The sequence below is a fragment of the Aethalodelphis obliquidens genome, unplaced genomic scaffold (assembly GCF_003676395.1).
Source record: "Aethalodelphis obliquidens isolate GAN/ISIS:26980383/991018 unplaced genomic scaffold, ASM367639v1 scaffold2, whole genome shotgun sequence".
NCBI lineage: Eukaryota > Metazoa > Chordata > Mammalia > Artiodactyla > Delphinidae > Aethalodelphis > Aethalodelphis obliquidens.
The window spans coordinates 54,210,411-54,224,322 of NW_020837946.1; the positions used below are offsets into that span (position 1 = coordinate 54,210,411).

The 13,912-nt window shown below is 42.2% G+C and overlaps 1 protein-coding gene across 1 annotated transcript in view; it reads left to right on the top strand.

Annotated features, from left to right (window-relative positions):
• TTN (titin) overlaps nucleotides 1-13,912 on the top strand; it is a 277,274-nt gene that overhangs the window by 212,018 nt on the left and 51,344 nt on the right. The window contains exons 253-272 of the mRNA XM_027126990.1: nucleotides 25-318; nucleotides 409-3,375; nucleotides 3,699-4,019; nucleotides 4,118-4,402; nucleotides 4,500-4,799; nucleotides 5,097-5,399; nucleotides 5,829-6,104; nucleotides 6,208-6,507; nucleotides 6,600-6,902; nucleotides 7,081-7,380; nucleotides 7,866-8,153; nucleotides 8,518-8,814; nucleotides 9,376-9,678; nucleotides 9,780-10,085; nucleotides 11,203-11,490; nucleotides 11,586-11,876; nucleotides 11,967-12,254; nucleotides 12,418-13,005; nucleotides 13,106-13,210; nucleotides 13,678-13,875. Coding sequence (XP_026982791.1) covers nucleotides 25-318; nucleotides 409-3,375; nucleotides 3,699-4,019; nucleotides 4,118-4,402; nucleotides 4,500-4,799; nucleotides 5,097-5,399; nucleotides 5,829-6,104; nucleotides 6,208-6,507; nucleotides 6,600-6,902; nucleotides 7,081-7,380; nucleotides 7,866-8,153; nucleotides 8,518-8,814; nucleotides 9,376-9,678; nucleotides 9,780-10,085; nucleotides 11,203-11,490; nucleotides 11,586-11,876; nucleotides 11,967-12,254; nucleotides 12,418-13,005; nucleotides 13,106-13,210; nucleotides 13,678-13,875 — 8,601 coding nt within the window. The remainder of the gene's footprint in view (nucleotides 1-24; nucleotides 319-408; nucleotides 3,376-3,698; nucleotides 4,020-4,117; nucleotides 4,403-4,499; nucleotides 4,800-5,096; nucleotides 5,400-5,828; nucleotides 6,105-6,207; nucleotides 6,508-6,599; nucleotides 6,903-7,080; nucleotides 7,381-7,865; nucleotides 8,154-8,517; nucleotides 8,815-9,375; nucleotides 9,679-9,779; nucleotides 10,086-11,202; nucleotides 11,491-11,585; nucleotides 11,877-11,966; nucleotides 12,255-12,417; nucleotides 13,006-13,105; nucleotides 13,211-13,677; nucleotides 13,876-13,912) is intronic.

Here is a 13,912-nt window from a genome sequence, read left to right on the forward strand (position 1 = left end):
ATCATAACTTCTTCTTCTTAAAAGATCCTCCAGGGCCACCCAAGAACCTACACCATGTAGATGTTGACAAGACTGAAGTCTCCCTTGTTTGGAATAAGCCAGATCGTGATGGTGGCTCTCCAATCACTGGATATTTGGTGGAATATCAAGAAGAGGGCACCCAAGACTGGATTAAGTTCAAGACTGTGACAAACTTAGAGTGTGTTGTTACCGGACTACAACAAGGAAAGACCTATAGATTCCGTGTAAAAGCTGAAAACATTGTGGGTCTTGGTCTTCCTGACACAACTATCCCAATAGAATGTCAAGAAAAACTAGGTAATTTTTAGATTGGAATTATTTTCTTTCTTTTTAAAATTATTCATATTGTGAAAATCAAAATCTAATTTCCTCATGTTTCCTTTCCAGTGCCTCCATCTGTGGAGCTGGATGTGAAATTAATTGAAGGCCTTGTGGTAAAAGCTGGAACTACAGTCAGATTCCCTGCCATTATAAGAGGTGTACCTGTTCCTACTGCAAAGTGGACAACCGATGGGAATGAGATTAAAACAGATGAACACTATACCGTTGAAACTGACAACTTCTCATCAGTACTCACCATTAAGAACTGCTTAAGGAGAGACACTGGGGAACATCAGATCACAGTTTCCAATGCAGCTGGCGCCAAAACAGTGGCTGTACATCTTACTGTTCTTGATGTTCCTGGTCCACCAACAGGCCCTATTAATATTCTGGAAGTTACCCCTGAACATATGACTATCTCATGGCAGCCACCTAAGGATGATGGAGGAAGCCCTGTGATAAATTATATTGTTGAGAAAAAAGACACAAAGAAAGACACATGGGGTGTTGTCTCTTCAGGAAGCAGTAAGACAAAGCTGAAAGTCCCACATCTGCAGAAGGGCTGTGAATATGTCTTCCGAGTGAAAGCAGAGAATAAGATTGGTGTTGGCCCTCCCCTTGACTCCATACCTACTGTTGCTAAACATAAGTTTAGTCCTCCATCTCCTCCCGGTAAACCAGTAGTTACTGACATTACTGAAAATGCTGCAACAGTGTCTTGGACTCTGCCAAAATCTGATGGTGGCAGTCCAATAACTGGTTACTATGTGGAACGTCGAGAAGTAACAGGCAAATGGATGAGGGTCAACAAAACACCTCTAGTGGACATGAAGTTTAGAGTGACTGGACTCTATGAGGGAAATACATATGAGTTTAGAGCTTTTGCTGAGAATCTTGCAGGACTAAGCAATCCGTCCCCAAGTTCTGATCCAATAAAAGCTTGCCGGCCCATCAAACCACCTGGACCACCTATTAATCCTAAGCTGAAAGACAAGACCAGAGAAACAGCTGACCTGGTGTGGACAAAGCCTCTCAGTGATGGTGGTAGCCCCATTCTGGGCTATGTAGTGGAATGTCAGAAAGCTGGAGCAACACAGTGGAGCAGGATTAATAAAGATGAACTCATTAGGCAATGTGCCTTTAGGGTACCTGGACTAATTGAAGGAAATGAGTACAGATTCCGAATAAAGGCAGCTAATATTGTGGGAGAGGGAGAGCCAAGAGAGCTAGCAGAATCTGTGATTGCAAAGGACATCCTTCATCCTCCAGAAGTAGAACTTGATGTTACCTGTCGTGATGTTATTACCGTTAGGGTGGGCCAAACTATCCGCATTCTTGCTCGGGTCAAAGGCAGACCTCAACCAGACATAACTTGGTCCAAGGAAGGCAAAGTATTGGCCCGAGAAAAGCGGGTTGACCTAATTCACGATCTACCTCGTGCTGAGTTGCAAATTAAAGAAGCTGTTAGAGCTGATCACGGCAAGTATATCATCTCAGCTAAGAACAGCAGTGGACATGCCCAAGGTTCTGCTATCGTTAATGTCCTTGACAGACCTGGACCTTGCCAGAATTTAAAGATCAGCAACGTAACCAAAGAGAACTGTACAATTTCTTGGGAAAACCCTCTAGATAACGGTGGCTCAGAAATAACAAACTTCATAGTGGAATATCGCAAACCAAACCAGAAAGGCTGGTCAATTGTTGCTTCAGATGTCACTAAGCGATTAATCAAGGCCAACCTTTTAGCCAACCATGAATACTATTTCCGAGTTTGTGCAGAAAATAAAGTAGGTGTTGGGCCAACCACTGAAACAAAAACTCCAATTCTGGCTATTAACCCTATTGATAGACCAGGTGAGCCTGAAAACCTTCATATTGCAGATAAAGGAAAGACATTTGTCTACCTAAAATGGAGGCGGCCTGCTTATGATGGTGGTAGCCCAAATCTATCATATCATGTTGAAAGGAAGCTGAAGGGCTCTGATGACTGGGAAAGAGTGCATAAAGGAGGCATTAAAGAAACCCACTACATGGTTGACAAATGTGTTGAAAACCAGATTTATGAGTTCAGAGTGCAAACGAAGAATGAAGGTGGGGAAAGTGACTGGGTGAAGACAGAGGAAGTTGTTGTAAAGGAAGACCTGCAGAAACCAGTACTTGATCTGAAATTAAGTGGTGTGCTAACTGTCAAAGCAGGGGACACCATTCGACTTGAGGCAGGTGTTAGAGGCAAACCATTTCCAGAAGTTTCATGGACGAAGGACAAAGATGCGACAGACTTAACAAGATCACCAAGGGTCAACATTGCTACCAGTGGTGATTCATCTAAATTTTCTCTTACTAAAGCAAAGCGAAGTGATGGTGGTAAATATGTAATTACAGCAACTAACATAGCTGGCAGTTTTGTGGCCTTTGCCACTGTCAATGTTTTAGATAAGCCTGGGCCTGTAAGAAATCTGAAAATTTTTGACGTGTGTAGTGATAGGTGTTCTCTTCGCTGGGATCCACCAGAGGATGATGGTGGCTGTGAAATCCAAAATTATATTTTAGAAAAATGTGAGAGCAAGAGAATGGTTTGGTCTACCTTTTCTGCTGCTATCTTAACACCTGGTACTACAGTAACACGTCTCATAGAAGGGAATGAATATATTTTCAGAGTCCGTGCAGAAAATAAAATAGGCACAGGGCCTCCAACAGAAAGTAAACCAGTCATTGCAAAAACCAAATATGATAGACCTGGTCGCCCTGACCCCCCAGAAGTCACTAAAGTAAGCAAAGAAGAGATGACTGTGGTTTGGACGCCACCTGAATATGATGGTGGAAAGTCCATCACAGGATACTATTTGGAGAAAAAGGAAAAACATTCAATACGATGGGTCCCTGTCAACAAGAGTGCGATCCCTGAGAGACGTTTGAAAGTACAGAATCTCCTCCCAGGACATGAATATCAGTTCCGTGTCAAGGCAGAAAATGAAGTTGGAATTGGAGAACCAAGCTCGCCATCAAGGCCAGTGGTGGCAAAAGACCCCATAGGTACGATGTTCTTGCTTTTTCTGGTATTACACCAACTCTTGATCTCAGGCACAGAGGTATTAGACAAATAAGTTAAATCCACAGCATCAAAACTTTAATCTTAGCCAGTAGTTTTCCAAATAGATCTTTTACCAAATCGCCTAAAATGTACAAACAATGGTAGATTCTAATTTTATGAAGGAAAATAAGGAGGACTGAGTCATTGAGAAATTGAATGTACTATCTGTGGTTAATTAAGGATGGACTATATAGAATTACTCATTAACGTAACACTAGTAGTTGTTAACCATGTGTAAATTTATTCTTATATAATTTACTTTCAGAACCACCTGGTCCACCGACCAATCTCAAAGTGGTTGATACAACCAAAAGTTCCATAACTCTTGGGTGGGGAAAACCGGTGTATGACGGTGGCGCACCAATCATTGGATATGTTGTGGAAATGAGACCAAAGAGACCAGATACATCACCTGATGAAGGCTGGAAAAGGTGTAGTGCTGCAGCGCAACTCGTTCGCATGGAATTCACCGTGACCAGCTTGGATGAAAACCAGGAATATGAGTTCAGGGTTTGTGCCCAAAACCAAGTTGGCATTGGGCGCCCTGCAGAACTAAAGGACGCTATTAAACCTAAAGAAATCCTAGGTGAGGCCCTATGTTATCACTTGATTCATTCATGTTTCACTTCTCACATGATTTCCCCACATTCTGAAGTCAACTGACGGCTTTTGTGTCATTTGCAGAACCTCCAGAGATTGATTTGGACGCCAGCATGAGAAAACTGGTCACAGTGAGAGCAGGATGCCCTATTCGACTATTTGCCATAGTGAGAGGGCGACCAGCCCCTAAGGTCACTTGGCGAAAAGTGGGTATTGATAACGTGGTCAGAAAGGGACAAGTTGATCTGGTTGATACTATGGCCTTCCTTGTCATCCCCAATTCTACCCGTGATGACTCAGGAAAATACTCCCTGACGCTTGTGAACCTGGCTGGAGAAAAGGCCGTGTTCGTGAATGTCAGAGTATTAGGTGGGTTATAAACAAGCGTCTTCCTCCCCTTCAAAAATGCCTTAGTTAATAAGGAGGCTGAGGGGACTCGTATATATGATTTTGTCGTCCTTCACAGATACTCCTGGACCTGTGTCTGATTTAAAAGTTTCGGATGTCACTAAAACATCATGCCACATTTCCTGGGCCCCTCCCGAGAACGATGGTGGGAGCCAAGTGACACATTACATTGTGCAGAAACGTGAGGCAGATAGAAAGACGTGGTCGACAGTCACCCCAGAAGTCAAGAAAACGAGCTTCCACGTCAGCAATCTTGTCCCTGGGACTGAGTATTTCTTCAGAGTAACTGCTGTCAATGAGTATGGCTCCGGCGTCCCAACAGACATCCCCAAACCAGTGCTCGCAACAGATCCTCTAAGTAAGTTACATCCTTTCTCCCTCCTTTTAACTCCAGTCCCCGACCTCAGCAAAATCAAGATACCGAAACATTTTACTCCACTAATGAAAGGGCCTTCACTTGTAGAAACCTAAACAGTACAAATAAATATCTAACTCACTCACTGAAGACTTTTTTGATCTGACTCATCCGTGTCCTTTTTACTTTCAACATCCCGAACCATAGTTTCCATATACTCTGAAGCAAGTGGCATACGAAAACATTTATGCGTATTTCCAAAGGGATGGATTAGGTTACCTGGGTGATTTTTTCTTCTAGGTGAGCCGGATCCCCCCAGGAAACTAGAAGTTACTGAAATGACAAAGAACAGCGCTGCGTTAGCCTGGTTACCTCCCCTGCGCGATGGAGGTGCCAAGGTCGACGGCTACATCGTTAGTTACAGAGACGAAGAGCTGCCTGCAGGTCACTGGACAGAGTACTCGGTGGTGAAAGACCTCAGCCTTGTCGTCACCGGCCTCAAGGAAGGAAAGAAATACAAATTTAGGGTAGCGGCCAGAAATGCTGTTGGAGTCAGTTTGCCAAGAGAAGCTGAGGGAGTGTATGAAGCCAAAACACAGCTGTGTAAGTAGTCAGAGTCGTTTTCCATGCGATAAAAGTTTATGAGGATTTTCTTTCGACATGTAGATGTTTATCCCTGAAGAAGCTAGTTCCAGAAGTACTTGAAATATAGTAGAGAACAGTGGTTTGGAAACACCTGGACCCACAACAGGTAGTAAATACACCTTAAATCATGACACAGGACACACGTACATATATATGACTTAGAAAAAGTTTCTTAAAGCAACACCCATTCTTATCATGTATGCTGGCCTCAGATATTCTCAATTCGTTTCGATCCCATGCTCTTTAAAAAGTATCAGCAGTAATGCAAACATTAATTTGAATCCACTAATGGGTTGCAATCCACAATTTGAAAAGCACTAGTATAGTTCCCCACCAGAGGAAATTTAACCTCCCTGCCAAATTAACGTATCTTCATCTTACTTTTAGTGCCACCCAAGATCCTTATGCCAGAGCAAATTATTATCAAAGCTGGGAAGAAACTCCGAATTGAAGCCCATGTGTATGGAAAGCCTCATCCGATCTGTAAATGGAAAAAAGGAGAAGATGAAGTTGTCACATCCAGCCACCTGGCAGTACATAAAGCAGACAATTCTTCAGTTCTGATCATAAAAGATGTTGCTAGGAAAGACAGCGGTTACTATAGCCTCACTGCAGAAAACAGTTCTGGGACAGACACTCAGAAAATCAAAGTTATCGTCATGGGTAGGTTACGTGTTAGACAAATGGCCATCCAAATATGAGTATCAGAAACATATTTTACAGTCAAATCCCTATTCTTACATTTCTTTCCTCTCGGTTCATGCAGACGTTCCTGGACCCCCTCAGCCTCCGTTTGACATTTCTGACATAGATGCCGATGCCTGCTCCCTGTCATGGCACATCCCCCTGGAGGACGGAGGCAGTAACGTCACCAATTACATAGTGGAGAAGTGTGACGTGAGCAGGGGTGACTGGGTGACAGCGCTAGCTTCAGTGACAAAAACTTCCTGCAGGGTTGGAAAACTGATCCCAGGCCAAGAGTATATCTTCCGGGTCCGTGCTGAGAATCGATTTGGCATTTCAGAGCCTCTCACATCTCCAAAGATGCTGGCTAAGTTCCCATTTGGTATGTTTCTTTCAGGAAGAAAAAAAATTGTGTTTTCTTTCTAGTCTGTTACTTAGGCTAGAAACTGATATTTCCCTGAACTTCATCTCCAGATGTTCCCAGTGAACCCAAGAATGCACGAGTCACTAAAGTCAACAAAGACTGCATATTCGTGGCGTGGGATAGACCAGACAGCGATGGAGGGAGCCCCATTACCGGCTACCTGATTGAACGCAAAGAAAGAAACAGTTTGCTCTGGGTGAAAGCTAACGATTCCCCTGTCCGGTCAACTGAATATCCCTGTCCTGGCCTGGTAGAAGGCCTTGAGTATTCATTCAGAATCTATGCCCTAAATAAAGCTGGACCCAGCCCACCCAGCAAACCAACTGAATATGTAACTGCGAGAACGCCAGTTGGTGAGTAACTTTTTGAGTAATTTTTTTTTTTAAAGTATTATGAGGACACATTTAAATCTTGGAGTCTCTGAAGGTTACTATTTCCATTCAGGAATATGTTCTGGGTGACACTGTGAAACACAGAGTTTAAAATTTCTGCTGTTAAGATCAATGCTGAGAATATCTCTTTTGGTTTTAGATCCTCCTGGAAAGCCTGAAGTTATTGATGTTTCCAAGAGTACTGTGTCCCTCATCTGGGCCCGTCCGAAACATGATGGAGGCAGCAAAATTGCTGGCTATTTCGTAGAAGCTTGCAAACTTCCTGGTGATAAGTGGGTACGGTGTAATACTTCACCTCACCAGATTCCCCAGGAAGAGTACACAGCTACTGGCCTAGAAGAGAATGCTCAGTATCAATTTAGAGCAATTGCCAAGACTGCGGTAAACATTAGCCAGCCTTCTGAACCTTCTGATCCAGTGACTATCATGGCAGAAAATGGTAAGATTCTGTTGAACATTACAGGCAAAGGTGGACGGCACTCATAATGTATATTTCTCCTAATAAAAAACTAAATCTACACCTATGGAAATAAGGACAAGTAAAATGATAGGTACTTTGTATACAGACACTAAAAAATGATTATGGAGAATCTTAATAATATGCTAAACTAAAAAACAGGATACAAAACTGTGTGGACCGCATAATTTTAACCATACACAGGCACAGGCACAAGAAGGTGCCAAAGAAATGCACCAAAATGATAAGAGTGAAGCTTTAAGGATGCTGGAATGATGGGCGATCTTCACTTTTTTCTTTATACTTTCAGCGTTATCAAATTTCGGCATTTCTTTTATAATGAATAATGTTACTTTAAAAAAATCCCACCTTGAAAAAGACAGCGTATGGATTTCCGACTTTTATCAGTAAGAATTATATAATATAGCTTTGCATATATTAAATCCTTTTATCTTATTTCTTTCCAGTTCCTCCCAGGATAGACCTGAGTGTGGCTATGAAATCTTTGCTCACTGTGAAAGCCGGAACTAATGTTTGCCTGGATGCTACTGTTTTTGGTAAACCAATGCCCACAGTCTCTTGGAAGAAGGACGGCACGCCGCTGAAAGCATCAGAAGGCATCAAGATGGCCATGCAGCGGAACCTGTGTACCCTGGAGCTGTTCAGCGTGAGTCGGAAAGACTCAGGGGACTACACCATCACTGCCGAAAATGCAAGTGGCTCCAAATCAGCCACCATCAAGCTCAAAGTGTTAGGTAACTAAAGCACTTCGCTAGAATCTCATGTTTCCCTTTGGTTAATGTGATGTCATAGAATTTACAAAATAATATGTGAGAAAAGATACCTATCTCGATGTATCTTTCGTCATCGCGGAATTATCCTCATCAGAGAAAAAGAGCGTTTTACAGCCGAAAAGACCACTAGAGATCACATATTCCAGTTACATAATTTTAGATATGAGGAAATTAATATTCGGAAAAATTAAGTCACTTCCAAGGTCATATAGGAAGTTAATGACAACATAAAGGCTGCAGCCCAGGTCTCCAGACCTCCACTCCACTCATTCCCTATTTCACATGTGCAAGTGAAAGACTTCACTTTTCTTTCTTATCCTTTCAGATAAACCAGGTCCTCCAGCATCTGTTAAAGTCAACAAAATGTATTCAGATCGTGCAATGCTTTCTTGGGAACCTCCTCTTGAAGATGGGGGCTCAGAAATCACCAACTATGTTGTTGACAAACGTGAAACGAGCAGACCCAACTGGGCACAAGTCTCTGCCACTGTGCCCATCACCAGCTGCAGCGTGGAGAAACTGATAGAAGGCCATGAGTATCAGTTCCGAATTTGTGCTGAAAATAAATACGGAGTGGGCGACCCGATCTTAACTGAACCAGCAACTGCTAAAAACCCATATGGTAAGAACATTTTCCTGAGGTTTTTCTCTTTTTTTTTAAACATCTTTATTGGAGTATAATTGCTTTACAATGGTGTGTTAGTTTCTGCTGTATAACAAAGTGAATCAGCTATACGTATACATATATCCCCATATCCCCTCCCTTTTGGGTCTCCCTCCCCCGCTCCCTATCCCACCCCTCTAGGTGGTCACAGAGCACCGAGCTGATCTCCCTGTGCTATGTGGCTGCTTCCCACTAGCTATCTATTTTACATTTGGTAGGGTATATATGTCCATGCCACTCTCACTTCGTCCCAGCTTACCCTTACCTGTCCCCGTATCCTCAAGTCCATTCTCTAGGTCTGTGTCTTTATTCCTGTCCTGCCCCTACATTCTTCAGAACGATTTTTTTTTTTTAAAGATTCCATATATATGTGTTAGCATACGGTATTTGTTTTTTTCTTTCTGACTTCACTCTGTATGACAGACTCAAGGTCCATCCACCTCACTACAAATAACTCATTTTACTTTTTAAATATTACCTTTTAGACTGGGACATTAACTTGTCAATCAATCTCTGCAGACCCACCCGGACGCTGTGATCCTCCTGTTATTAGCAACATAACCAAAGATCACATGACAGTAAGTTGGAAACCACCAGCAGATGATGGCGGCTCCCCCATCACTGGCTATTTGGTTGAAAAGCGGGAAACCCAGGCAATTAACTGGACTAAGGTCAACAGAAAACCCGTTATAGAAAGAACGATAAAAGCAACAGGTCTCCAAGAAGGCACGGAATATGAGTTCCGAGTTACAGCTATAAATAAGGCTGGACCAGGCAAACCCAGTGACGTATCCAAAGCTGCTTATGCCCAAGATCCTCTGTGTAAGTTTTCATGAGAGTGTCCAATATCCTGTGTTATAATCAACATTCAACAACTGGGAATGAGGTTTTAATGAAAATTTTCTATTATTATTTATCCTCAGATCCTCCTGGTCCACCAGCTTTTCCCAAAGTATATGATACAACCCATAGCTCTGTGAGTCTATCTTGGGGCAAGCCAGCCTATGACGGTGGTAGCCCTATCATTGGTTACCTTGTTGAAGTAAAACGAGCTGATTCTGATAACTGGGTGAGGTGCAATTTACCACAGAAGCTACAGAAAACCCGCTTTGAGGTTACCGGCCTAATGGAAAACACAGAATATCAGTTCCGCGTGTATGCCGTTAATAAGATAGGATATAGTGACCCCAGCGATGTGCCAGATAAACACTGTCCCAAGGACATTTTAAGTAAGTATTACCAGGAAAAACATACAGAACTCTTCTCATCAGTCATATTGTAAGAGGGAGTATGGGACTCCCTTATGTAGATTTAGTTATTTATAAGAAGTTTTAGGGTTGGTAACTCTACAAGTATCAATACATTTTAGGAGAGCTGGGTTGGTACTTTATGGTATTGTATAATAAGCTCAATGGAATGCAAGTATGAGAATTTCATGTCTTCAAAAGAATACAGAATATAGGAATTTTATTCTGAGAATAAAAAGATTTTTTAAAGCTAAGTAGTGAGCTATTTATCATTCTTAGGTTTTTATTTTCTCTTCTAATCTACCCCTCTCCATAAGTATATAATGGTAAGCTCTCCATCATCTTAATTTCTCTTCTCACCATTTCTTCTATTCACTTATTCTCCCTAACCAGTGCTCCTTTTACTTTGAATTACTTGGTATTCTACTTCACCTTCTGTGTACTTTTCTTCCTACAATGAAGTGAAGAGTATAGAGCGGAGTGCCTTCACTGGAAGAAAGCCAAAAACCAATCATCTACTTTTAATATACAGAGAGTTTAAGAGTATATAAGGTTCATGAGATGAGATGCAGATCCTCCAGGGAAAACTTGGGTCGGCCAATAGGATATTGGAAAATAGGAAGATCAATAATTGCTACAGAATATTAAAATCGTTGGCAACGGGACTTCCCTGGTGGCGCAGTGGTTAAGAATCTGCCTGCCAGTGCAGGGGACACGGGTTCGAGTCCTGGTCGGGGAAGATCCCACATGCCGCGGAGCAACTAAGCTGGTGCGCCACAACTACTGAGCCTGCGCTCTAGAGCCCACGAGCCACAACTACTGAGCCCGCGTGCCTAGAGCCTGTGCTCCACAACAAAGAGCAGCCCCCACTCACCACAACTAGAGAAAGCCTGCACGCAGCAACGAAGACCCAAAGTAGCCAATAAATTAATTAATTAATTTTTAAAAATAGTTGGCAAAAGTTTTGAGGATTATATTAAGGATTTTCTAAAGAACTAGAGATCAGTTATGGAAAGAAACATATTTTAGGAGTGATCAGGCCAGTTCTTGGAAATACATTTGACCATTATTACTCTGTCTTTACTCCAACATTAAACAGTTCCACCTGAGGGAGAACTTGATGCTGATTTGAGGAAAACACTCATATTACGTGCTGGAGTTACAATGAGACTGTATGTACCAGTAAAAGGACGTCCACCTCCCAAGATAACTTGGTCTAAACCAAATGTCAATCTAAGAGAAAGGACTGGACTGGACATAAAGTCAACTGACTTTGACACTTTCTTGCGCTGTGAAAATGTGAACAAATATGATGCAGGAAAATATATCTTGACTCTGAAGAACAGCTGTGGTACAAAAGAATATACCATTGTAGTGAAAGTGCTTGGTAAGTCCACTTGAAAAAACAATCATATATATGCTTAAAATGTAGTCTATGTATTTTTTACATATTCATTTCTTATCTACCCACTATTTATTCAGATACTCCTGGGCCACCCGTCAATGTGACTGTCAAAGAAATATCCAAAGATTCTGCTTATGTTACCTGGGATCCTCCCATTGTTGATGGCGGAAGCCCCATCATAAACTATGTGGTAGAAAAGCGTGACGCAGAGAGGAAGTCCTGGTCCACCGTGACAACGGAGTGCTCCAAAACAAGCTTCAGAGTTTCTAACTTGGAGGAAGGAAAATCCTACTTCTTCAGGGTGTTTGCGGAAAATGAGTACGGCATTGGTGATCCCGGTGAAACACGTGATGCCGTGAAAGCTTCCGGTGAGCAAATAAGCTACCATCCCGTCATTTTGAGTGCCATCTCACCTTGGTTATCCAGGGCTTAGACTTATCGTTTCTCCTTTGCTTTAGAAACCCCTGGACCAGTTGTGGACCTTAAAGTGACGTCTGTGACCAAGTCATCTTGCAGCATAGGCTGGAAAAAGCCTCGCAGCGATGGTGGGAGTCGAATTATCGGATATGTCGTTGATATCCTGACTGAAGAAAATAAGTGGCAACGAGTCATGAAATCACTAAACTTACAGTATTCCATGAAAGATTTGACCGAAGGGGAGGAATACACCTTCAGAGTGAGTGCCGAGAATGAAAACGGAGAAGGGACCCCAAGTGAAATCACTGTTGTGGCAAAGGATGATGTCGGTAAGCCTTCAGCCATCATCTCCATTTTCCCTTTGTCATCAAAAGTGCCCTCTTGAGCCCTACTCACTGGCTTATGTAAAAATCCTTTAAAAACTATAACGATCTGAAAAAATTAACTGCCTGGCATTAAAAATAACAGTAACTTATCTCTGCTGTTTTACAGTGGCTCCTGACCTTGACTTAAAGGACCTTCCTGATTTGTGCTACCTGGCTAAAGAAAACAGCAACTTCCGTCTTAAGATCCCCATAAAAGGCAAGCCAGCTCCATCCGTGTCCTGGAAGAAAGGAGAAGATCCTCTAGCAACAGGCACAAGGGTCAGTGTCGAGTCATCTGCAGTTAACACAACTCTTGTAGTGAATGACTGCCAAAAATCTGATGCTGGAAAATACACAATCACACTGAAGAATGTTGCCGGCACCAAGGAAGGAACCCTCTCCATAAAAGTTGTCGGCAAGCCTGGCATCCCCACCGGACCGATCAAATTTGACGAAGTCACAGCAGAAGCCATGACCTTAAAGTGGGGTCCTCCAAAGGACGACGGAGGTTCTGAGATCACCAACTATATCCTAGAGAAGAGAGATTCTGTAAACAACAAGTGGGTGACATGTGCCTCAGCTGTCCAGAAAACCACCTTTAGAGTCATGAGACTTCTTGAGGGTATGGAATACACCTTCAGGGTCAGTGCCGAAAATAAATACGGTGTAGGACAGGGCTTGAAATCGGAGCCAATTGTTGCTAGACATCCATTTGGTAAGTGTCTCAAGGTCAGAAAACATAAAGCAAAACATGGTTCTGGCTTATTTATAATACATTCCTGATTATAAATCTTGCATTATCTATTTTTTCCTAGATGTGCCCGATGCTCCCCCACCTCCCAATATTGTGGATGTCAGACATGATTCCGTATCTCTAACTTGGACTGACCCCAGGAGAACTGGAGGCTCTCCAATTACAGGTATTTAGTTGGCTCTTACCCTACAGCGTTTACATTAAGATTTCTTCCAAATCTTCCTCCCTGAAAACAAGTTGAATCTGTGCTCCTTATTTATAGCACTATCTGCACATACAAAAATGTATTTTCCTTTTTTCAGTTCATTATGCATTCAGTACATGAAGCATTAAGCTACTTCATTAAGCTAATGCTTAATTTCAATGAAAACCTCCTAATGTAATAGTTAATAAAGGCTTTCTTAATGATATCTATTTTTGTAAGTTAAAACTTTTTGACAGAAGGTGCAATAAATGTCTATTCCAAGAGGAAAAAATGGCTCTATGCCTAGGTAATAGAAGTATACATACAAGCAAGAATGATTACTTGCTCTGTGCGTGTGTGTGTGTATGTGTGTGTGTAGGTATGTATTTAAAAATCAGGCTACATTTGTACTTTCTATGTGAATTGACACATCACTGGATCTTTTGTAGGGTATCATATCGAGTCCAAGGAAAGAAATAGCCTTTTGTGGAAGAGGGCTAACAAGACTCCTGTTAGGATGAAAGACTTCAAAGTGACAGGACTAACTGAAGGTCTGGAATATGAATTCCGAGTTATGGCAATCAATTTAGCAGGAGTAGGCAAGCCAAGCCTGCCATCAGAGCCAGTTGTGGCACTTGATCCAATTGGTAAGTCATTATACAAAGCAAAATCCAGGTGTATTTT